This window comes from Suncus etruscus, chromosome 2 (genome assembly GCF_024139225.1).
Source record: "Suncus etruscus isolate mSunEtr1 chromosome 2, mSunEtr1.pri.cur, whole genome shotgun sequence".
Taxonomy (NCBI): domain Eukaryota; kingdom Metazoa; phylum Chordata; class Mammalia; order Eulipotyphla; family Soricidae; genus Suncus; species Suncus etruscus.
In genome coordinates, this window is record NC_064849.1 from 49761933 (window position 1) to 49786807 (window position 24875).

The following is a 24875-nucleotide window of genomic DNA, read 5'->3' on the forward strand; positions in this document are numbered from 1 at the left end:
TTTTCTTCCATACTTTCATAACTTTTGCATTTTGGAGTTTATTAGGATTCCATTGAATAAATGAAGTATATACTAATACACTTTTCATTAATAATTCTTGAATATTACCTGTTATAATTATTTTACTTTTAAGAATTATTAAAAAATTTAGATTCGGTTAACATGTAACATTAGTTTCAAGTGCATATTAATACTTTATAAACATTTTTTCTTATAATTGCAAATGTTTTATAAAGCGTGGTCCTCAGATGCCTTTGATATTCCTCTACGTGGTTGATACTTGCATGGAAGATGAAGATTTGCAAGCACTGAAAGAATCTATGCAAATGTCCTTAAGTCTTTTACCACCAACAGCTTTGGTTGGACTTATCACTTTTGGAAGAATGGTGCAGGTTCATGAGCTTGGCTGTGAGGGCATTTCAAAAAGCTATGTCTTCAGAGGAACAAAAGATTTGACTGCTAAACAACTGCAGGTAAATAAAAGCAATGGTAATTGAAATTACCTTGTCAAATTCACTCTTTATATAGCAATAAATGCTTTCTGGATATAAATTTCTAGGAAATATTTTTTTTTTTTTTTTTTTTTTGGTTTTTGGGCCACACCGGCGGTGCTCAGGGGTTACTCCTGGCTGTCTGCTCAGAAATAGCTCCTGGCAGGCTCGGGGGACCATATGGGACACCGGGATTTGAACCAACCACCTTTGGTCCTAGATCGGCTGCTTGCAAGGCAAACACCGCTGTACTATCTCTCCGGGCCCTCTAGGAAATATTTTTTTTTGTTTGTTTGTTTTTTTTTTTTTTTTGTTTTTGGGCCACACACCATAGCTCAGGGGTTACTCCTGGCTATGCGCTCAGAAGTCACTCCTGGCTTGGGGGACCATATGGGACACCGGGGAATCGAACCGCGATCCGTCCAAGGCTAGCGCAGGCAAGGCAAGGCACCTTACCTCTAGGGCCACCGCCCGGCCCCTAGGAAATATTTTTATTAACTGTGACTATCATAAGTTTTTTTAAAGAGTGAAGCAAGGCAATTTTTTAATTAAAACTTAATAGGAGAGGAAAAAAATACAGGGAACTGTATTCAGGAGAAAACATAGGCATCAGGGATGGAGTGATATGATAGCATGGTCAGTAAGGCATTTGTTCTGCACGTGGTCAACCCAGGTTTGATAGTCACCCAAATTCAACAGGAATGATTCCTGAGTGCAGAGACAGGAGTTTCCCGTGCACAGTGAAGTGTGGCCCCCAAACCAAAAACACAGGCAACCAAGAGCAGAGAGACAAGTAAGGGAAATACACGTTCAAGGGAGGACACAGGTTTGAAGAGCAAACCTCTATACTAAATTTATAAAATTTATGACAGCGTTAATTCTGTCTTAATTGTAATATCTAATTGAAGATACTTCACTTTTTTTGTATGTGGTGGGGCATATACTTGGTGGTGCTCAGGGCTTACTCCTGGCTCATATGAGGTGCTAGGAATGGAATCTGCATCAAGATGCAATCAAGGCGAGCATTCTGTCCAGTGAAGTCTCTCTTGCCTGAAGACCCTTCTCTTTTAGCTGTGTATTTAAAATTCAGAGGGAAGGTATTTTATGAGAGGTCTTTTTGGTAGGCTTTCTGACTGGTCAGGATATGAAAAATTCCTTCCTATGAGTCTCATTTAACTGGGCAATTGGCTCAGTTCAGGGACTCGAGACCATGTTCTTGCTTGGACCACGAGGTACCAACGATTATTTAGGACACCCTTGCAGTACTCCAGGACCTGAGAAAACTGGGGTAGCTTCTAGGTCTGCACCTGCTGTTACTTTGGGGACAGTGTGTGCTAGCGATTAAACTCGGGTTGATGCATCTTAATGCCTGTGCTCTCTCTACTGCCCCATGAGATATTTAGAGGGTTTATTGGACATATGCTGAAGACTTAGAGAAAACAACCAGAGGTATTAGTTGTTTCTTGACATCTTATTTAGGAGCTAAATACTGTGTTAGGCAAAGTTAGATATTTTTGAAGAGTAGAGGTTGGATCACATCTAGCAGTACCCAGGGTTTATTTTTATTTCCATGGTGCTTATGAAATTATATGTAGCATTAGGAATTTCAATTGTGGTTATTTGTGCAAAGCCAAGGCCTAACTTCCTGAAGTATCTCATGAACTATATCTCTTTAGGTCTTTGAGATGAGAGGTTTTTTTTTTTTTTTTTTTTTTTTTTAATAAAAACAGGTTTATTGGGAAGTAAAGGGAGGTAAGGAGAGAGATGAGGTAATATATATATTAGATATAGAGAGAACATGGGCTTCTCCAGAGTAGAGTGTGCCATATAGAAATCGCTCTGTGAGGCTCAGGGGACCATATGGGATGCCAGGGATTGAATTTGGGTTGGTCCCAGGTCAGCTGCGTGCAAGGCAAAAATGCCCTATTACTGTGCTATTGTTCTGGTCCTCAAAGTGGGTTTTTTTTTTTTTTTATCATCATTTCTATCCATCCATTTAAAAAGAACTTGTTCTTTGTTACAAAAATCCTTAAATTTATATTTTAGTTGTGTGATTTTATGTGATTTCTTCGCTTGTTTTTTCATCCTTAATGGAATGTGATACTTAATATTTGTTTTGCAGGATTATTTTCAGTACTAAATAAAATAAGAGAATACTCATTGTAGTTTATAATCCTGTTTGAAAATAGGATCATATTATAGTAAATAGTTCTATCTGAAATAGAATCCTTTATAGAAAATCTGGATTAATATCTTGCTTAGCTACTTTCTAGTGGTGTAATCTTAGACATTCTTATACTTAACCTTGTAGGGGATTAGTTTTCATTTGTATAATGGGGATTAAGAAATTTACTTTATTATTGTTTTATTTTCTTTGGTTTGAGAGACATTCTCATCAATGCTTAGGAGCTACTCCTATCTTAGAATTTTGGTTTGCTCTTAGCAGTGTTGAGGGGCCATTGATGTACTAGGGATCCAACCTAGGTCTTCTGCATGCAGAGCATGCACTTAAGTTGAGTTGTTTCTCTGGTCCTGCATTATTGTCTCATGAAGAATTAGTATATGTGAGTTTGCCACAGAATTTGACACATAGTTTGCACACTACCTTAAATCAGTGAGACTTGGGTTCCTGATACCACAAAAAATAAGTAAGTTAAAAAACTGTTCCTGTTAGCAGACCAATAATTTTTATTTGTAAATATTTAGAATTCCTGATTATTGTATACTTTTAAGTAAAATATATAGTACTTTTACTTCTATATAGTACTATATAATATTCTATGATTAAGTTTCAATTCAGGAAAATATTAGTAACAGCATTGTTGTCATGTATCTAGGATGAAGTGGTGTATTTCTGAGCGCATAGCCAGGAGTAACCCCTGAGCATCACCAGGTGTGGCCCAAAATAACAACAACAAAAAAAAACCCCCAATAAACAACCCCCCCATACCCCCGTAAAAACCAAAACTGATGATCTAGTTTTAAGCCATACTCTTCTAACATGAATAACTCCCTTTTTATGCAATCCCATGTAAATCCCCTTTAATGATACCAGATACTACTCATTTGTAACAGTTATTATATTTACAATTTTACATTAATCTAATGTTTAATTAACTCCTCTTTGTTTTTAAGACTTTGCTTTTTTGTTTGTTTTCTAAACCACACCCAGTGACACTTGGGTTATTCTTTTTTTTTTTTTTTTTTTTTTTGGTTTTGGGGTCACACCCTGCAGTGCTCAGCGGTTATTCCTGGCTCTGCGCTCAGAAATTGCTCTGGCTTGGGGGACCATATGGGATGCTGGCAGATTGAACTGTGGATTGTCCTAGGTCAGCCACATGCAAGGCAAACGCCCTACTGCTGCTGCGCCAATGCTTCAGCTCCTCAGTTTTGTTTTGAATTTTAGAAGTATACACTACTTCTTCCTAGATACATGGCAGGCACGAGGGACCATTTGGGATGCTGGGATTTGAATCACTGTCTGTCCTGGATCAGTTGCGTGCAAGGCAAAAGCCCTACTGCTGTGCTATCTCTCTGGCCCCACTTGGGTTATTCTTGGCTCTGCATTCAGAAATCACTAGTGGCAGACTCAGGAGACCATATGGAATGTTGGGGATCAAACCATATGCCCACTGCATGCAAGGCAAATACCCTCGCTTCCAGCCCAAGATTTTACTTTCTATAAGCAAAATTATTAAATAATTAATTTTTTATTTGGGGGACTATACTCGATGTCACTTGGAGCTTATTCTTGACTCTGTACTCAGGGTTTATTATTGGCAGTGTTCAGGAAACCTTATAGGGTGCCAGGGCTCAAATGCAGGTCAAGCACTATGCCCACTATGTAATCATCAACTCCAAGAATTATTGGCAAAAATGTTTTTTGTTTGATTTTGGGCCACATCTGGCAGTGTATAGTGGTTCCTCCTGGTTTTGCACTCAGTGGTCGTTCCAGGCAGTGTTCAAGGGACCTTATGTGATGCCAGAGATCAAACCTGGGTCAGTCACATGCAAGGTAAATACCCTATACACTGTGCTATCGTTCTGGCCTCTATTGTCCAATTTTTTGTTGCCAGTAGATGTCTAGCATACACACACACACACACACACACACACACACACACACACACACACACACAGTAGGTACTTGAGATATAGTTACAAGTAGGGATTTAAATTGGTATCAGAAATACAGATATTGAAGCTTTACAGTAATTTTTGATAATGAAGAACAAAGTTTTTCTGTTTGTATTACTCTTTGTTCACATACCATTTTCTTGTGTTATTTGTGGGGTTTTAATTTTATTATAGCATCTGCACATGATAGTCGATAACATCTTTGGATAAAGAATAATACTGTATTAATCTCTCTAAAGGAAATGCTGGGACTCGCTAAAGTACCTGTCACTCAAGCAACACGTGGTCCTCAGGTACAGCAGCCACCTCCTTCTAATAGGTAATGAATAGTTAAATATGGCAAAGAGAATTTTATAAATTATGCAACTGTTTTAAGTATCCAAGAACTTTCACTTAACACAGTCAATGATTCTTCACTTTAAAATATAGAACTATATATAGATTATATGAATGCATCTTTCAAGAGTAGAGGAAAAATCCTGTATTACATTGTAAAGAGTTACTTAGTTGTGGTATATTTCTGATTTTCTGTTAATTTCAGAAATACTTGCTTTGTAATTGTGGGCAGTCAAGCAAAAACAGGGTCTCCTAAAAGCTTTCCACTTTGACTTCTTAACAGTAGAAGTACCTTTTTTTTTTTTTTTAAATAACAATTTATTTAAGCAATGTGGTTACAAAAATGTTCATAGTTGGATTTGAGTCATTAAATTTACACCACCTTTCCCCAGTGTCACTTTCTTGACATCATTGTGCCCCATTTCCCTCCTCCCTCATTTCTTGTCTGTTTTGAAACAGGCATTCTTTTTCTAGAAGTAACATTTTCACCTCAAACTTTCTTTTTTTCTTTTGGTTTTTGGGCCACATCTGGACATGCTCATTCTTGGCTCTTGGGCTCAGAGGACCACATGGGTGAAAGGGATTTATCCTAGGTTGGTTGCTTGTAAGGCAGTTACCTTAGGCACTATGCCATTGCTTCAGTCCCCTTTCTCAAGCTTTTTGTTTGTTTGTTTGTTTGTTTTGGGGCCACACCCGGTGGTGCTCAGGGGTTACTCCTGGCTCTCTGCTCAGAAATCACTGCGGGCGGGTATGGGGACCATATGGGATGCTGGGATTGGAATCACCATTGGTCCTGGGTTGGCCACTTGCAAGGCAAATGCCCTACCACTATGGTATTTCTCCAGCCCCTCTTCTCAAGCTTTTTAAAAAGAGTTATTACTACAAAAAATGAGTTAATGTATCTTTTTTATAATTACTTTAATAATTTTAAAACTTTGGGGCCGGGCAGTGGCGCTAGAGGTAAGGTGTCTACCTTGCCAGTGCTAGCCTAGGACAGACCGCGGTTCGATCCCCCGGTGTCCCATATGGTCCCCCAAGCCAGGAGCGACTTCTGAGCGCATAGCCAGGAGTAACCCCTGAGCGTCAACGGGTGTGGCCCAAAAACCAAAAAAAAAAAAAAAATTTTTTTAAAACTTGTTATATTGGCAAGTGAAGGATTTTTGAGCTGAAGGGATACGTGGTTGTATTGGTTCATTTATAATTGTTGAATTCAAACTATAATTTCTGGACAAGTGGGGATAACATCTGGGAACTTGTTTGTTTTCTGAGGAGGTAGTGCTCAGGGCTTACTCTTGTCTTATACTGAAGGATCATGAAGTGAGACTCGGGAGACCATGTGCAGTGACAAGGATTGAATCTGGGTCAGTTACATGCAAGGCAAGCACCTTACTGCTGAGAGATCATTTGAAATGAAAATTCTTGAATACCTCGACAACTCAAACATGGCTTTGGAACCGACAATTTTTTTTAAAACAGCTTTTCTATTAGGGGCCGGCGAGGTGGCGCTAGAGGTAAGGTGTCTGCCTTGCAAGCGCTAGCCAAGGAAGGACCACAGTTCGATCCCCCGGCGTCCCATATGGTTCCCCCAAGCCAGGGGCAATTTCTGGGCGCTTAGCCAGGAGTAACCCCTGAGCATCAAACGGGTGTGGCCAGAAAAACAAAAAAACAAACAAACAAAACAAAACAAAAACAAAAAAACAAAACAGCTATTAATTCCAATATACATTGAAGTTTGAGAACCTGAGATCTACTATGTATTTAATTATTTTTATCTATTTATATGGAAGTTTGTTAATGACCTTTTTTTTTTCTGGTTTTTGGGCCACACCCGGCAGTGCTTAGGGGTTACTTCCTGGCTTTCTGGTCAGAAACAGCTCCTGGCAGGCATGGGGGACCATATGGGATGTCGGGATTCAAACCAACCACCTTAGGTCCTGGATCGGCTGCTTGCAAGGCAAACATCATTGTGCTATCTCTCTGGCCCCTGTTAATGACATTTTATTTAAAATTTTTTTGTAGATTTTTGCAACCAGTACAGAAAATAGACATGAACCTGACAGATCTTCTGGGAGAATTGCAGCGAGATCCTTGGCCTGTACCACAGGGAAAGAGACCTTTGCGTTCATCTGGTGTGGCACTTTCCATAGCTGTAGGACTACTTGAGGTAAAGATGATAATACTGTTTTAAAAAGTCATGTGTAAATGCATAGTAAGATCATATTGACTAAAAATTCAGATCATCAGATAGTATGATTCTATTTATTTATTTTTTTGGTTTTTGGGTCACACCTGGCAGTGCTCAGGGGTTACTCCTGGCTGTCTACTCAGAAATAGCTCCTGGCAGGCACGGGGGACCATATGGGACACCGGGATTCGAACCAACCACCTTTGGTCCTGGATTGGCTGCTTGCAAGGCAAACGCCGCTGTGCTATCTCTCCGGGCCCATGATTCTATTTCTTTAAATTGTATGTCAGCATATCCTTTCATACATAGAGAGGAGTCTGGGGGCCAGAGTGATAGTACAGCAGTAGGGCATTTGCCTTTCATGTGGCTGACCCAGGATGGACCCAGTTTCGATCCTTGGCATACCATATGGTTCCCTAAACCTACCAGGAGTGATTTCTGAGTGCAAATCCAGGAGCAACCCCTGAGCACCGCCGGGTGTGGCCCAAAAACAAAAAGAAAAAAAGGAGTCTGGAAGAAAGTCAAACAGGCTCTCTAGCCAGTACCTCCAGAACAAATGATAGGGGAATCCCATTCAGAACATTGGCTATGCCACCATTTTTTTTTATTGGCAGTGTGATCCTCCTTGCTTCTGGCTGCCTGTTGAGTTGCACCTGTTTCCCCAGCCATCACCCTTATCACAAAATAGAGGGGGATGGGATTTCAAGTAGCAATATCAGACAAGATATAGTTTGGCTAGCTGTGGGGAGTAGTCTATTCAACCTTGCTTAGCCTTCTGCCCATTTAGCTGAGTAAGTGTCTGTCTCTCCAGCCATCATCCCCACCTCCCAATGTCTAAAAAATAAACGAGAGTAAAACCTTGAATAGGAGTAGGAACACCAGAAACTCTGTGCCTAAATGTTCATTGTTATTTGAATAGACACATTTGTTGCTGTCAGGTTCTGTGTACATAGCATATAAGCATGTAGCATCAGGAATAACAAAAAAGAAAGAATTCAGTTGCATCAGCAGATGGCAGCAATGGTCCTAGAAGAACCTCAGTGTCTTTTTAAACACTAAGATTTTAGAACTAAGTCCTCGAGGTCTTCCAAAATATTGAAAAATTGAATCCTTTCTAATAGCAATTTATGAAAGTATTACCCTAATACCAGCTGGCAAATATTACTAAAGAAAAAAATGATTGGCTAAAATCCTGATGAGTATCAATGACCAGCTTACCTAAATCATTGTACAGATTCAGAGTAATCATCATCAGAATTACAGTGACATTCTACAAGGATTAGAAGTAAATACTACTAAAAAAAAAAGAAAAAAAGAAATACTACTAAAACTTGTTTGGAATTGGGCCAGAGTGATAGTTCAGTGGTTAAGGCACTTGCCTTGCACATGCCGACCTGGGTTAGATCCTTGGTACCGAACCTACATGGTCTCCCAAGCCTACCAGAACTAGATCCTGAGCACAGAGCCAGAAGTAAGCTTTGAGCACTACCATGTGTGGCTCAAAAAGAAAAAAAAAATGTAATCAGACTCCCAACACTGTTTTGAGAAAGATGTTGTAAAATGTTGCATTTCATGATTTTAAACTGTTCTGTAAAGCTACAATAATCAAAACTGTGGTAACTGGAATAAAGATAGACCTACACCAATAGGTTAAAATTGTGAGCCCAGAGATAAAGCTTGTAGATGGTTAGTTAATCCAACAGAAGTTGGGTGTGTGAAGTGGAGAAAGGAAAGCCTCTTCAAGTGGTGTTGGAATAACTGGATATCTCTGTAGAAAAAAATGAAGTTGAATTCATATCCACATCATATACAAAGGTTAACTCAAATAGGTTAAAAACTTCAGTGTGAGACCAGAATGCATCAATTACGTTGAGGGAAATGGTCAGAATTCTCCAGGATATGTACCAAATTTTTGAATATATTGACTAAGAAAATAAAAATAAACAAATGGAATTACATAGAATGAAAAAGTGTTTGAATGGTAAAATAAACCTGAGCTAAAATAAAGGTACCTTGCTTTGGAGAAAATATTTGCATACTGTATGTCTGATAAATGACCAACATCCAAGATTAAAGCACTAAGAAAATAACTTGATCAAATATGAGAAGTGAATAAATACTTCTCTGAAGAAAAATATGCATGACTAGTAAACAGGAGAAAATGTTCTTTATCAGTTAATTTTCAGGAAATGCTAGTCAAAGTGACAATATAATGAGAATGGCATTTATCAGGAAGACTGGAAACAGCCAGTGGTGTTGGGGATGTGGTGACAAGAAAACATTTTTTTACTGTTGGTGGGAACAGTTGGTGTTTATTTAAACACTGTTGGTGTTTATTCATCCTCTATGGAAAATTATAGACTTTAAAGTAAATTAGGAAAGAGATTCCACCCAACCCAGTAACTTCACTTCATGGCATCTACCCAAGAACATAAAAACATTAACTTGAACATATATGCGCACAATTATGTTTACTGCAATTCCAAGTATAGCAATCAGGATATGGAAATAACCCCAATGCTCAATTACAGATAAATACTGATTAAAGAAGATGTATCCGTATATACAATGGAATATTACACAGTTATAAAGAAATGATGAAATCTTGCAGTTTGCTCCAAGCATTTTGTTACATGAAATAAATCAGAGGAGGACAAATATTAGATAATTTCACTTATCTGTGGTATATAAAGAAATAAAACAAGGGAATGGAGAATTTTGAATGATGACAGATTCTCTTTTTTGAGTACAAAACTGAAATTACTAAGCACTGGAGGGAGGGAGATAAGAGCATATTAGAAGTGACAAAAAGACAGTGATGGAGCTGAATATTTTGGTGGTAGGAACATTTAATAAAGTGTATAACAAAATAACATAAAATAAAATCAGTGTCACTTCTGCAACCCATGTTATCAAAATAGAGTGATAAAAATATTTTTATGCAAGCAATGGTAGTAGAATTTGAAAAATATTCAGTAATATATCCTAGTTTTGTAATTAGAAAATACTGTTAAAATTTTAAAAATTATCTTTAGCTATTTAGATATTCATTAATAGCCCCTCTTTCACTTTTGTTGTGATGACCAGAGATTGTGTACATTTGGTTGTGGTACAGTAGAGATCCAGTAATTTTTGTTGAGTATTGGACCCAAATGTCCATGCTGCCAGGATTGTGCTTGAACAGATGGGGTACAGGCTAATGAATTCATCGCTTTATACTTGCAAGACAAGTGCTTTTGTCACTGTTACCCTTTAAAGAACACTAAGACTGAGAGTTTGTAAAAATAATTTTGGGGGGGCCGGGTGGTGGCGCTGGAGGTAAGGTGCCTGCCTTGCCTACGCTAGCCTAGGACGGACCGCGGTTCGATCCCCGGGCGTCCCATATGGTCTCCCAAGAAGCCAGGAGCAACTTCTGAGCGCATAGCCAGGAGGAACCCCTGAGCGTCACAGGGTGTGGCCCAAAAAAAAAAAATTTGGGGGAGAGTGGGTTTGTGGCTAGGTGGCTATTCCTGACTCTGCTTAGGGATCACTTCTGCTGGTTCTCAGGAGACCATATGCAATGCTGGAGTTGACCTGGGGTCAGTTGCATGCAAGGCAAGAAACTTAACCCTTGTACTTGATCTCTGACCTCTAAATTTTTTTTTCTGACCTCTAAATTTTTTTTAAAGAAAGCTGAAACTCTGTGAGGTTGCTGAGAGACTACAGAAGGTAAGGTGCTGGCTTTACATGCAGTTTACCTGGGTTTGATTCTCAACCTACATGTGGTTCTCTGAGCACCACCAGGAGTGTTCAGTATTCCTTCCCTGACCATGAGAAAATATTTCTCATTATTTGAAAGGATTTTTTATTTGTTCAGTCTTAAATTACAATGAATAGTTTTATTACTTCTAGCTTATTTATCTATAAAAGAGTTTAGGATTTAGTTTAGTATTTGTTCTCAGGATATATAGTATAGTTTGCAGGATATATGACTATACTGTGTTCAGAAGTAAACTGGATTAATAATCCATATCCATTAACTTGGCCCCCAATGTGACTTACTTATTTGCTTCATATTTGCTTCTTTTTCTTTTAAACTTTATTCCTGTCTTGTATATCTGTGTGTGTATAATGAAACAATATTACATAAAAGAATTGTAAAAAAGGGGCTGTAAAGATAGCATGAAGGTAAGGCATTTGCCTTGCTTGCAGAAGGACAGTGGTTTGAATCCTGGTATCCCATTTGGTTCCCTGAGACTGCCAGGAGGGATTTCTGAGTGTAGAGCCAGGAGTAACCCCTGAGCACTGCTGGGTGTGACCCCAAAACAAAACAAAAAGAATTGTAATATATATATACTCAGTTATGTCATTCCTACCAAGTGCCATGGTTTATTTGCTTTTTTTTTTGGCCTCTGCTGGGGAGTTGCTGGGGAGTTGTGGAAGTGGGTGAAGAGGGCCATGTACTAAGGATTTAATCCATGGCTCTTGAATTTAAAGCATATACTCCAGACCTTTGAGCTAGGGCCCTGGCTCCTTCCAGTAAATTCTTAAGAAGGCTTATAAGTACAGAATTTCATAAGCCATTGAATGCTTTAAATGTTTTTCTATGAAGGACTTAGAAAAGGACAGCTTTTAAATATTTTGAAGGACAGCTTAGTTGAATATTATAACAAAACGAGACAAATTCTAGCTTTTTAAAAAATGTCTTTTTTTTTCCTTTTTGTCTTTGAAAAGGCTGATTCAGTTACCATTAACAATTATTTGTGGGACTAGAGCTATAGTACAGTGTGTAGGTCATGATCCTGGTATCCCATATGAGTCCCCTGAACACCACCAGGAGTAATTCCAGAGCTCAAGAGTCAGGAGTAACTTCTGGTAGTCAGGAATAACTCAGGTACTCCTGAATATACTTGGTATAGCCCCCCCCCCAAAAAAAAACAAAAACAAAAGTTTGTTCAGAATATTAGTACAGCACTTATGGCAATTGCTTTGCATGCAGCTGACTCAGGTTTAGTCCCATGCATATGGTCCCCAGTACCCCCAGTACTGTTTAGCTGCATGCAAGACAAGTGCCCCACCAACTGTATTTACCTCCCTTCCTCCCTCCCTTTCTTTTATGTTTTGATACTGGAGCTCTATCCTTTTGGTTTTGTTTTTGGGCCAAATCTGGGTGCTCAGGGACTTCTGGCACATTGCTCATTGTTGGTATTGGTGGTTCTCAGGGGACATGTGGTGCTAGGGATTGATCCTAGGACTCCTGCATACAAACCATATGCACTAGCCCTTTGAGCTATCTCCTTTCTCCCTATAATTTTTTTGTTTTTCCTCATATTTCCTTTTATTTCTCTAACTTAGTTTTTAGACATAATTTTGAGCTAACCTACAGAAGCAACTTTGATTTTCATAATCTTGAGAATTGTCATATTTGTTGTTAAAAGCATTGTAATTTATTTTCTTTTTTCTTTTTTTCTTTTTTGGTTTATGGGCCACACCCGGCAGTGCTCAGGGGTTACTCCGGGCTATTTGCTCAGAAATAGCTCCTGGCAGGCATGGAGGACCATATGGGATGCCGGGATTCGAACCAACCACCTTAGGTCCTGGATAGGCTGCTTGCAAGGCAAACGCCTGTACTATCTCCCCGGCTCCATAATTTATTTTCTGCTATGCATCTTTGAGTTCTTTCTCTAAACCAATAACTTTTTGTTTTCTCTCTGAGAAAAGTAGCAGGTTACAGGAATTGCTGATGGCAAAATCTTATGTATATATAGTTTTGGTTTTTGAGTCACAGCCAGCAGTGCTCAGGGTTTACTCCTGGCTCTATGCTCAGGAATCGCTCCTGGTAGGCTCGGTGAACCATTTGGGATGCCAGGATTCAAACCACTGTTCTTCTGAAGTCAAGGCAAACGCCTTACCACCGTGCTATCTCTCTGGCCCCTATTTTTGGAATTTTTGACCCTAAAAATAGAGTTTTTAAGGTATCTTCTTGGGAAGATCTAGATTAACTCTAGTATCTTGGAGATCTAGCTGTCTGGTCTTACCTTGTTTTATTTTATCTTATCTTACCTTACATGTGCATTTTGTATGCAGGAAGCATGGGTTAAAGTCTTAGGTACTGCCTATGGTGATCAGGCAAAGAGCCAGGAGCAGCCCATAAGTATAGTTAGATGTGACCCCAATATAAACGTTTATTATAGATGTGTGTATATATATATGTGTATATAAATAGAAATGTAGTTTTATCAGTAAGTCACAAATTTTGAGAAATCCAAAAAACTAGACTGAATTGACGTAATTGGGCCACACCCAGCAGCTCTCAGGGGTTACTCCTGGCTTTGTGCTAAGGAATCACTCCTGTCAGTGCTTGGAAAAGGGGCCATATAAGATGAAATGTGGGTTGGCTGTGTGCTAGGGAAAAATTCTACCCACTGTACTAATAATCTCTGGCCACAGATTTTTAAAAATATATCCATGATAATAGGGGCTATAGCAAAAGTATAATGAGTAGGGTGTGAGTATTTTGAGAGGAAGGAGAATAGATTGTAGTATCGAATCCTTAAACTTGAACTTGTAATGTAAACTATGCTTGCTTCTGCTTTAAATACTGAATGCAAACAAACAAACAAAACAAAACAAAACAAAACCCAGCACTTACAGAAACACAAGATGCTCCTATCAGTATGCACTTTTTTCTTTTATTTTTGTTTTGGGTGGATGGGTGGGGCTTTGGGTCATAACTGTCAATATTCAGGAATTACTCCTAGCAGGATCAAGAATAATATGAGATGCTGGGGATCGAAATTATGTCAGTCTTGTGCAAGGCAAATGATTTTATCAGCTGTACTATCACTCTGGACTACTAAAGTCAGAAGAATACTATTAACATTTATTGATTAATCTTTGTTTTTTTTTTTTTGGTTTTTGGGCCACACCCGGTGGTGCTCAAGGGTTACTCCTGACTATCTGCTCAGGAATAGCTCCTAGCAGGCACGAGGGACCATATGGGACGAAGGGATTTGAACCAACCACATTTAGTCCTGGGACGGCTGCCTGCAAGGCAAACGCCACTGTGCTATCTCTTTGGCCCCTTATTGATTAATCTTTAGTGATTAGGAATACTGCTTAGGTTTACAGATTATTTTATAACTCAGGATGCACTACAATTTATGATTTCAAAAGTATTCAAGCAACTGTCTTGTTTTTAAATTTTACTTGTAACATTGGCTTTATTCCTTGGAAAAGTGTGCTTTCCTGTTTTGTAGAAAAATTAGATCAAATTTATGATCAGAAATACATATACTTTCATTTTTCATTAAGTGCTTGACAATTTATTCTTTTCTAATAGTGTACTTTTCCCAACACTGGTGCTCGTATCATGATGTTCATTGGTGGTCCAGCTACTCAGGGACCTGGAATGGTGGTTGGAGATGAATTGAAGACACCCATAAGATCATGGCATGATATTGACAAGGACAATGCCAAATTTGTTAAAAAGGGAACTAAGGTAATTTTCATGTTTAATTCTTTCAGTTTCATTAGAAAAGTTAATTTGAGAGAGAATTTTCTGTGAAAATAACTGAATTTAAAATCTGATTATAAAAAACTAACAATTGAGTATAGCTCTTTTTCTTAGTCATTGAAGTTATAGTTTTTCTGATTTTTAATACTAAAAATTATAAGTAGCAGTAAGTTTTTTATTAGAGACTATTTCTGTTTGTTTGTTTGTTTTTTGGGCCACACCTGATGATGCTTGAGTTATACCTGGCTATGTGCTCAGAAATCGCTCCTGGCTTGGGGGACCATTTGGGACCATAGGGATCCAATCATGGTCTATCCTAGGTTAGCTGCATGCAAGGTAAATGCCCTACTACTGCACCACCACTCCAGCTCCTAGAGACTACTTTTTAGAGAACTCCTTTTTTATGCTATATTTTAGCCCTTTGGCCTGGGCTTATACCTGGTAGTTGTCAGAGTTTATTCCTGACTTGTGCTCAGGCATCACTCCTGCTTTAGTTGCTGTACTATCTAATGCCCAAGGAAAACCATTTTTATTTTTATTTATTAAATTTTTTAAAATTGAATCACTGAATTACAGAGTTATAGTTACTCATGGTTGAGTTTCAGGTGTACAGTGTTCCAAACCAGCCCCTTCACCAGTGTTCAGTCCCCTCCTAATGTCTCAGTTTCCTTTCTAACCCACCCCTCAGTGTGCCTCTTTGACAGGCACTTTTTCTTTCTTTCTTTCTTTCTTTCTTTCTTTTTTTTTTTTTTTTTTTTGGTTTTTGGGCCACACCCGGTGACGCTCAGGGGTTACTCCTGGCTATGCGCTCAGAAGTCGCTCCTGGCTTGGGGGACCATATGGGACGCCGGGGGATCGAACCGCGGTCCGTCCTAGGCTAGCGCAGGTAAGGCAGGCACCTTACCTTTAGCGCCACCGCCCGGCCCTCTTTCTTTTTTTTATTTTTGACCTTCCTCTCTTCTCACCTCTCCTTTTAGGGACTGTGGGTTACAATACTGTTACTGATAGGTTGTTATGCACGTCATCTTTTAAATAATTTTCTTTATATTTTTAAACATTGTGGTCTACAGAGCTGCTCATACTAGAGTTATTTTTGTCATTCAATGTTCCAACACCAATCCCACCACTAGTGCATCATTCTGTCAACCATTGTTCCCTGTTTCCCACCATTCCCCAAGCCTACCCCTTCGCAAGTATGAATAGTTTACTTAATATTGCTTGGTACAACTAAATAGTAATGTAATTATTGAAGAAAAACTTAATGAAAAGATTTATAAAAGTTGCCATATCTTACAAAATAGTCATTATTAAATCATTGTCTAAAGGTTTACTAAGCTGTTTATTGTTAGTATTCCATTGTTGGTTTTGTTTATTGAGCCTATATTGGTTCTATTACTATTTTAAATCTAATTTGGTGTGCTACTGAGAAATTATTATTAAAATTATGGGGGGTGTTATGCTGCCCCGTATGTGGTCACAGGGTCCAGGACTTTGAGAATTTGTAGAACTGGACTGATGAGCTCACATGGCGACAGTGTAGGATCAAGGGTGTGGCTGCCAGAACTGGAAATATAGAGGTGTTTGGGAGTAGGGGATTAGGGGAATATTGGCCTGGCTTAGCTCCAAACAGTCCCTGGAGATGTCAGCTATAAAACTTGTATACCTGGAGTTTTTGATGGATAGGAGTCTTAAGGGATTAGTGAAAAAATGAAGTTGGACCTATATACCATTTGATCTCCTTTCAGAACCTAGTTCTGTCCATACTAGTCTATAGTATGTATGTATGTATGTATGTATGTATGTATGTATGTATGTATGTATGTGTGTGTTTGTATATATATATGCACATCTACATATAGTACAGCTCCCTCCACTTCCCAATGAGGAGCATTCTTCTGCTCTTTGTTTCTGGGCCACACCAAGTAGTGCTCAGGGGTGTGCCTGATGGGCTCAGAGGAATGTATACTATGATGCTGGGAATGAAACGCAGGTCTGCCATGTGCAAAGCAAACACCATACCCACTTTACTATCTCTCCAGCCCCCTGCTCTTCTTTTCCATTTTACCTGTAGGATTTAATTATTCTACCACTTGGGGAGAAATCTTTTCAAAATATCTTTTGTTGTTGTTGTTGTTGTTGTTGTTGTTGTTATTCTCTTTTTGGGCCACACTTGGTGATGCTCACAACTTACTCCTGGCTTTGCATTAAGGAATTACTCCTGCCAGTGTTTGGGTTGGAGCATATTCGATACTGGGGATAGAATCTTAGCCATGTGCAAGGCAAGCCCCCTTCCTACCCTCTGTACTCTCTCTTCAGCCTTAGAGAGAATAGCCTTTAAAGAAGAAAAGTGACAGTATCAGAGTCATACAAAATGCTTTTTGCTTTGGGGCTTGCTTTTTTTCATACTCCCAATGGTGCTTGGGGGACCATGCAGTGCTGGATTTGAATTTGAACCTCTCATATATTAAATATGTGCTAGCCTGCTGAACTATCTTCTGTCCAGTATTAGGCTTACAGAAGTTATGCTATAATTTTTGTGTGATGCTATTGATAATTTAATTAAAACAGATCATATCCTGTTGGTCATTAAATATGTTTTCTGTTAATGATAGGATTTTGTTGATAACTGTCAAGATGAAGTTTATAATTATATGGGATATTTAAAATATTTAAAATATTATTTTGATTAAGGGAAAAAGATATATAAAATATTTAAATTTTCTCATTGATTTGAAAATCTTTTGTAGCATTTTGAAGCACTGGCTAATCGAGCTGCTACAACTGGTCATGTTATTGATATTTATGCATGCGCATTAGATCAGACAGGTCTACTGGAAATGAAATGCTGTCCTAACCTTACTGGGTATGTATTTAAATTTTTACAATTTGTAATTGTAAATCAATAATGACAGCGGAGGCTCACACGTCGTCAAACTGAAGTTTTTACATATTAAAGAATTTAGTTGTCAAAGATGGTAAACTAATAAGTTTTATTTATTAAAGATTGTTTTTCAGTATAGTTTTAATTTGAAAACTTTCTTCAAACTTAAAATAGATATGTACTTACTGGAAAAGCATTCATATGTAAATGCATAAAGTATCCCAATATTCTCTGGAGTGTGACATTGGTAAATTAATTATGACATATCCCAGTTCATTGTGTTTATATGTATATAGGCTTTTTTCCCCCCTTAATCATAAGATATCTTGATGGAGAACTGGGTGGCTGAGAAGGGAAAGATATATTTCTTAATGTTTACCTTATTTGTGTTTTATAATGTGGATATGTAAGTTATTTAAAAATGAAATCTTGGGGCCAGAGCAATAGGACAGCAGTAGGATGTTTGCTTTGCATACTGCCCACTCGTGTTCCATCCCCAGCATGCCATATGGTCCCCTGAGCCTGCCAGGCGCGATTTCTGAGCGAAGAGTCAGGAGTAATCCCTGAGCGCCTCCAGGTGTGACATCAAAACAAAATAAAACAACAACAACAACAACAAAACCCCCAAACCACGAAACCTTGGGTACTGAAAGGTACTGAAGACAAATGCAGTTGATAGGGGCACTATATTTTAGAATTAAGATGGCTTGTGTGGAATGTACCCTATTATAATTGATATATAAAATAAATTGGATGATAATGTAGTATATTTTGGGAAATTTGCTGGAGTTATTTTTATTTTTTTTGGTTTTGGACCACACCTAGTGGTCCCCAGGGATTTCTTCTGACTGTGCTCAGGGATCACTTTCAGAGGGCTCAAGGGATCATAAAGGGTTCTGGTTCTTGACCCTGTGTTGGCAATATACAAGGGCAAATATCCTTCCTGCTGTCACTGCAGATAATAGATTTGAACCACTTACTGCTGTGCTCTGGACTTTTTCCTGGCAGGCTTTTGGGACCACGTGGTATGATGGTTATTGAACCTGGGTTAAGTGTGTACAAGTGAAGCACCTTAATCTGCAGTACTTTCTCTCCAGGGAACTGGTGACATTTGAAAAATAATTTACTTTTCTAGTTTTAGCACAGTATGCACATTAAATACACTTCTTTTGTTCTTTTATTGCAGGGGTTACATGGTAATGGGCGACTCTTTCAATACTTCCTTATTCAAGCAAACTTTTCAAAGGGTTTTTACTAAAGATATGCATGGACAATTTAAAATGGGCTTTGGTGGTACATTAGAAATCAAGGTAAGAATCAAAACTTGATTTGTGTAGTAGTTTATGAGAAAAATTTGTAGGATGATTGTGATATAGAAATTGCATCAGGTGCTTTCTTTGGCAGCACAAATTGGAATGATACAGAAAAGATTAGCATGGCCACTGTGCAAGGATGACTGCAAATTCGTTAAGCATTCCATATTTTTACTACCAAAGGAGAAAAAAATAATTGCATCAGGATTTGGAATGTGGGGCAGCCTTAGGTCACTTGTTTTGCATATGTGATGCCCTGCAATCATTCTCTAGCACCATGGAAAAATAATTAAATTTAATAGTCTCTTTTTATTAAAAAAAAACTTAGAAAAATATAAAGAGAGTGGAGAATAGAAAAGAACAAAGGGGGCCTGGAGAGATAGCACAGCGGCGTTTGCCTTGCAAGCAGCCGATCCAGGACCAAAGGTGGTTGGTTCGAATCCCGGTGTCCCATATGGTCCCCCGTGCTTGCCAGGAGCTATTTCTGAGCAGACAGCCAGGAGTAACCCCTGAGCACCACCGGGTGTGGCCCAAAAACCAAAAAAAAAAAAAAAAAAAAAAAAAAAAAAAAAAAAAAAGAACAAAGGAAGGAAGAGTGGGGAGAAAGTTTGTATCACAGGTTGAGATGCAAGTAGCATGATATGCACCTTTATATTCCTTAAGAATATAAGTATTTTTATATTTAAACATAAATTTTTATATTTTACATTGAGACCCAGAGAAATATTTTCTCAGAACTAAACAACCACTAAAATTTTACTTTGATATTTCTGGATACTTATTAAGAAATGATATTATGTAGATTAAATTTCTTTACATAGGGCCTGGATAACACAGCGGTGTTTGCCTTGCAAGCAGCCGATCCAGGACCAAAGGTGGTTGGTTCGAATCCCGGTGTCCCATATGGTCCCCCGTGCCTGCCAGGAGCTATTTCTGAGCAGACAGCCAGGAATAACCCCTGAGCACCGCCAGGTGTGGCCCAAAAACCAAAATAAATAAATAAATAAATAAATAAATAAATAAATGATTTTTTTACATAAAGTTTAATTTTTTTTTTGATTTGTTTTTGGGCCACACCCTGCGGTGCAAACGCCGCTGTGCTATCTCTCTGGGCCTGAAAAGGGAAATCAGCCCCCCCCCCCAACCTTGGCGGGTGTTCCGCCAGTTACCCGGCGCAGAGAAATGAAGAGGCTCATGAGTTCCAGCAGATGCTTTGAAAAGTGCTTTAATACTGACCATTATGAATGGCCAGGGTCTATGGATTCCCAGCAGAACCAAAGACCACGTGTTTCCCTGATCACCCCCTTATATAGGATGGGAAGTGGGAGGGGAAGGAGAGTCCTTGAGGGCTGGACTTCCGCCAGGACAACACCAATGATTCGTGAGGTGGGGGTAGAGGTGGGGCCGAGGCAGTGACGACTTCCTTAAGGGTGGAGCCAAGGTAGTGACGACTTCCTTAAGGGGCGGAACACACGCCAAGGTTTGGGGGGGGGGGCTGATTTCCCTTTTCAATCCCCACTTCTTGTACTGGAGGCTTCTAATCCTAGAAGCCAATGTAATTTGGGGCCTTTACTTTCTGATATTACTGGTCATAATTATTTGCATGAGCTAACCCTGCATGGGCCAATGGCTACCAGAAGTAAAAAGGCTTAGGAGGGGCCCCAGTAGGGGTATTAGATAGGGGAGAATTCCATTTCATAAAGACCATAAGGGACCATTTAATAGCTTTTTATCTTGGCCAGCTACTCTTGATGGTGCTTGATTCTGTTTTACACATTTGAAATTAACTCTTGTGAGAGTTTGTTATTTCTGTTTAGCCCCGCTAGTTCTGCTAGCCCTGCTTCCCCAGTTACCAATTTACCTGCTACTTTTGAGCACTAATGCTGGGATGTATAAGCCAAATTTTTACCACACATTTATACCCGTTCCGGAGGTAAATACCCTGGGCTAGAGGGAGCAGGCAGGACTTCTGAGCACTGAGTACCTCCTACCTGACCCAGGTTTACAGATTTGGTGCTGTTATGAATAGCAAACAGAAGATTTAAAGCTAAACGGGACTACCTTTTGACATAAGTACAGCTAGAAGAAGCAAAGGTTAGATTACCTAGTCAGACAGGGACAGCCAGAGGCCAATTTTTCCCCCCACCCCCAAGAGGGAGGCAAAGGCTGAGGTTTTGCTTTACACCCCCATTTCGGCTTTCCCACCACCACATGGGAAGAAGTAGGGGACCGGAGGTAAGCGGTTCTAGTTTCACACAAGCCTACTATTGATTTGATGCCCCCACCCTTCAGTCACAGGGGTTTCCATATAGTCTTTTTACCAGTTCATCTGGGTGCATGACCTGATTAAGCCCTTTTTTTAGCAAGTGCCAGGGAGAGCATTGCCAGAGTCAGTGAGTGCATTAGGGCTGAAGTGTGCCCGCCGGACCCGTATCTTGAGGGGATCCTCAGTGTGCTTCACTTTCCAGGTTTTAGATGGAAGGCGTGAACCCAGGAAGCATGCAGTTCACCTTGACAGCAGTTCTTTCCACATAGGCTCTAGTGTTTGCGAGCGGTACCGATTTACTAGATTTACTAGGACCTGGTCTCTCGGCTTCTGGGGCTTATATGCCTGTTTGAGTCCCTTTCAGACTTGGCTTTGTAGGGGGCATCGATGGCGGCCGGCCGAGCTGCTAGGAGAGTGGAAGGGGGGAGAGAAAAACATTATAAGACTCAGAAAACATTTGCACTGGGCGGGGCCCCATATGGTTGCTTTTTTTTCATAGGCTGTGAATTTCACAACGAAAATAAGGAGGTTTCTGCTGACACCATTTCTGCAACTTAAACAGCTGTTGGGGTAGAAAGCCCTAAACTTCAGTTGCCTTTTCTGCACTGGGTTAGACAGAGATGAAGAAATTTTATTTTTATTAATGACTGTTTTACTTTTTAACATTACCAAGAGAAACATAATTTTTGCTACCTGCTTTAACCTCTGGGATAGATAGGCATAATGTTATTTTTAATTGTTAACTTGGCTTATTAATTTCTGTGGCCTTTCTTTTTCCCTTATTTCCCTTATAGCTTTTTCTGATGACCATTTTGCTTTAGAGATTTTATCACTCTAGAAGTTATTAGAGGGAACGTGGTCGAAGATCAATCTTCTGTAGCTACTTCAGGCTGACAGGGGACTGCAGTTTCAATCTTTAGATAGGGTGAAATCTCATATTTTTCTAAAGGAGCAGTTAACTGGTTCACTTTTGCAGTTTTAACACCTGAAAAGGATTAGATTAATTATACAGGGGAATATTACTTAACCCACTCAGGCCTTGGAGCAGTAAATAGCACAACTTGAATGGCACAGCTGTTCTTATTGTCTGTAATGATAGCACAAATTAATTAACAGAAAACAAAGCATTATAGCATTATGAATAAACACAGTTTTGAGTTACTTCAGTTAGACTAACATTTGCATTTACAATTTATGATCTGGTTTAATACAACTAGTAAGAGCATTTTTACATAAGTTACTTCAAAGAAGTGGGTTTTAAGTTAGGCCCACTAGAATTTTAATTAGCTACCAAAAATGGTTTTTCTCTCCACCTTTACCTTGTACCTTACCAGGTATTTGAATAACTTGGCTTTTTCCTTTGCACATATACAGCGCTGTTGGAGAAATCTCCATCTGGGGCACCCCCATTACTTACAGAGCTTTTCTGAGGATAGGTTGTGGACACTGCAGGTTTTTCACAGTCACTCAGGTTTGGCTGATGAGTTGGTTGGTTCAGCATGAGGTTCTTCTGGCTGGGCATCTCACCCTCTGCAGGAATTTTTAGAGGTGACTTGTCTGTTCCACTCCTCTCCAGGTTTGGAAGAGACTGACCTCGAATTCTCTTCTTCTGAGATTGAGGGGGAGAGCAGGGCCCACAGGCTGTGATGATCTTCTAGGAAAATCTTCAATTTCCTTACTCAGGCCATTTATTTCAGTCTCTCGCCGGTCTTTTCAGCCAAATGCTTGAGGATGCCTGCTTGCCACACCACCTTAACTCCAATTATTCCTCTAAAAGAGGTCTTTGGGGTCCCCTTACTAATTTTTTTGATTTTCTGTTTGCATGAGGACTACTCCTCATGCAGAGAGAAAGCCATTTGCTTGTATTTTGTGCAAAGCAACATGATGCCATGACATAAATGGTACTAAAAGGTTCTGGGAGAAGAGAAAAAGCAAATATTACTTAAATTACTTAGATAATTCTAGAATCTTTTTTTACAACAAAATATTTTATACATTTTTAAAACCATGACCAATTTTATAAAACCTTCTGTGATACAAATATTAATGTTCTTGGTAACATATAATGAAAAATTGCAAAATAATATTTTAATTATGCTTAATTCTAAATATAGAAATTCACTTAGTTTTCTAAACAGAAAACACCAGCAATTAAAACACCAGCAATTTACGTTACACAAATTAATGTTGAAAACCAGAAAGAATGAATGCTTACTACTTTTGGTAGAACATGCTTAAAAACACTTACACTTTCTTTTTTTTAACCTAGAGACATATTAATAATTATTTAGATTGATTATACAGATTTTTTTTATTTCACATTTTTAATTTTTTTACACCACTTTCCTTTCTGCATGCAAGGCAAACGCCCTACCATTTGGCTCCTTCTCTTTTCCTTCCCTTTTTTTTTTTTTCCCGCCACTCATTTTTTTGCAGTGGCTCCGCTGCTAAAAATCTCCACGTGCACCGAAAAACAAACAAACAAAAATAACAACAGTAATTTGCAACATCCCCTTATTATTTTTTTAAGAAACCTTTAAGTTAGAAATTTAAACGCTTAAAAATTTTTTTTCTCTGACTTTCAAACCATTAGCTAGATTTTTCTTTGATATGTAAATGACCTACATTCCCCAGCCAGGTGAGGCTGGGAGGACAATAGTTTGCCCTGGGGCGTGGTAAATTTCTTCAGGCTGGAGAGTTTAAAAAGCACCTTTTTTTTTTTTCTTTCGGCTAGAAAAAAAAACGGCCAGTTGCTCTTTTTGGCCCGAACACATGGCAGGATAGAACACCCTTCGCCATGCCCTTGCACGCGTCCGCTCCCTGGTTGGGAGGGGAGCGGGTTAGGCGGGTTTCGGGCGCCCTCTCACCACGCCGCGGGCGGCGGGGGTCGCGCGTTTCGCTGCTGGGACGACTGACGGGCGAGGGAGACGCGGGCTCACCGGCGGTCGGCCCCTTTCCCCAGGGATCGGCCCTTGCGAGGGGGTCGGGCGCGTCCCGTGGTCAGACCAAAAAAAAAAACATAGAACACACAGACAAAAACAAACAAACAGACAAACAGTGGCGCCACACGGAAACAACCCAAACAAATGCGTTCAAGTAATCTTTTCCCAAAGTTCTAGTGTCAGAGTAAGTGGGGTGGATTGAATTTGTCTCATCAAACTTGTAGAATCGCCAGGAAGGCGGACAGGCAAAGGAGGCAGTCAGAGGGGAGTCAAACGAACATCCAGAGACACAACTGTAATAACAACCAAGTTTTTGAGCTCCACAAATCACAGGCAGACAACCTCCTAGCAGCAGCGGGAACGTCTTCCCGCCGCTCTTACTGAACCCCTGGGGTACCACCAGGGTCGTGACCTAAGCAGCCAAAGCTCGTCAACTTTTCCTGCCCACCTGGTATACGCATCAGGTGGAGGACCACACACACCTGGAAACACATCAGGTGGAAGATCCCTTAGTCACCCGGGGGGACTCTAACCCCCCTATGAAACAAAGTCTGCTTCTACTCGGTTTCCACATCGAGCAAAGAGCTCATAACATTAGCCAAGCCACCACAAAGTCAGCTTTCCGCTGGTCACAGAATACAACATAATTTTAGACTAAGACAGACACGAAGCAAAGCGCGCGCTCTCACACACACACATACACATCAGAACTCACCAGACACCTGTTCATAGCTCTCTGTGCCGGGCAGAAAGAGGACTCCTGGTGGCTCACCAAACTGAAAGGTCCGGAAGTCCTAATTTAGTTACCCGGCGCAGAGAAATGAAGAGG

The 24875-nt window shown here is 39.6% G+C and overlaps 1 protein-coding gene and 1 pseudogene across 1 annotated transcript in view; both read left to right on the forward strand.

Annotated features, from left to right (window-relative positions):
• The window catches only part of SEC23A (SEC23 homolog A, COPII coat complex component), a 72996-nt gene that overhangs the window by 13718 nt on the left and 34403 nt on the right, over positions 1-24875 (forward strand). Inside the window, exons 5-10 of the mRNA XM_049766582.1 lie at positions 237-473; positions 4868-4947; positions 6984-7128; positions 14471-14629; positions 17392-17507; positions 18712-18835. Coding sequence (XP_049622539.1) covers positions 237-473; positions 4868-4947; positions 6984-7128; positions 14471-14629; positions 17392-17507; positions 18712-18835 — 861 coding nt within the window. The remainder of the gene's footprint in view (positions 1-236; positions 474-4867; positions 4948-6983; positions 7129-14470; positions 14630-17391; positions 17508-18711; positions 18836-24875) is intronic.
• Positions 18914-19011, forward strand: LOC126002326 (uncharacterized; annotated as a pseudogene).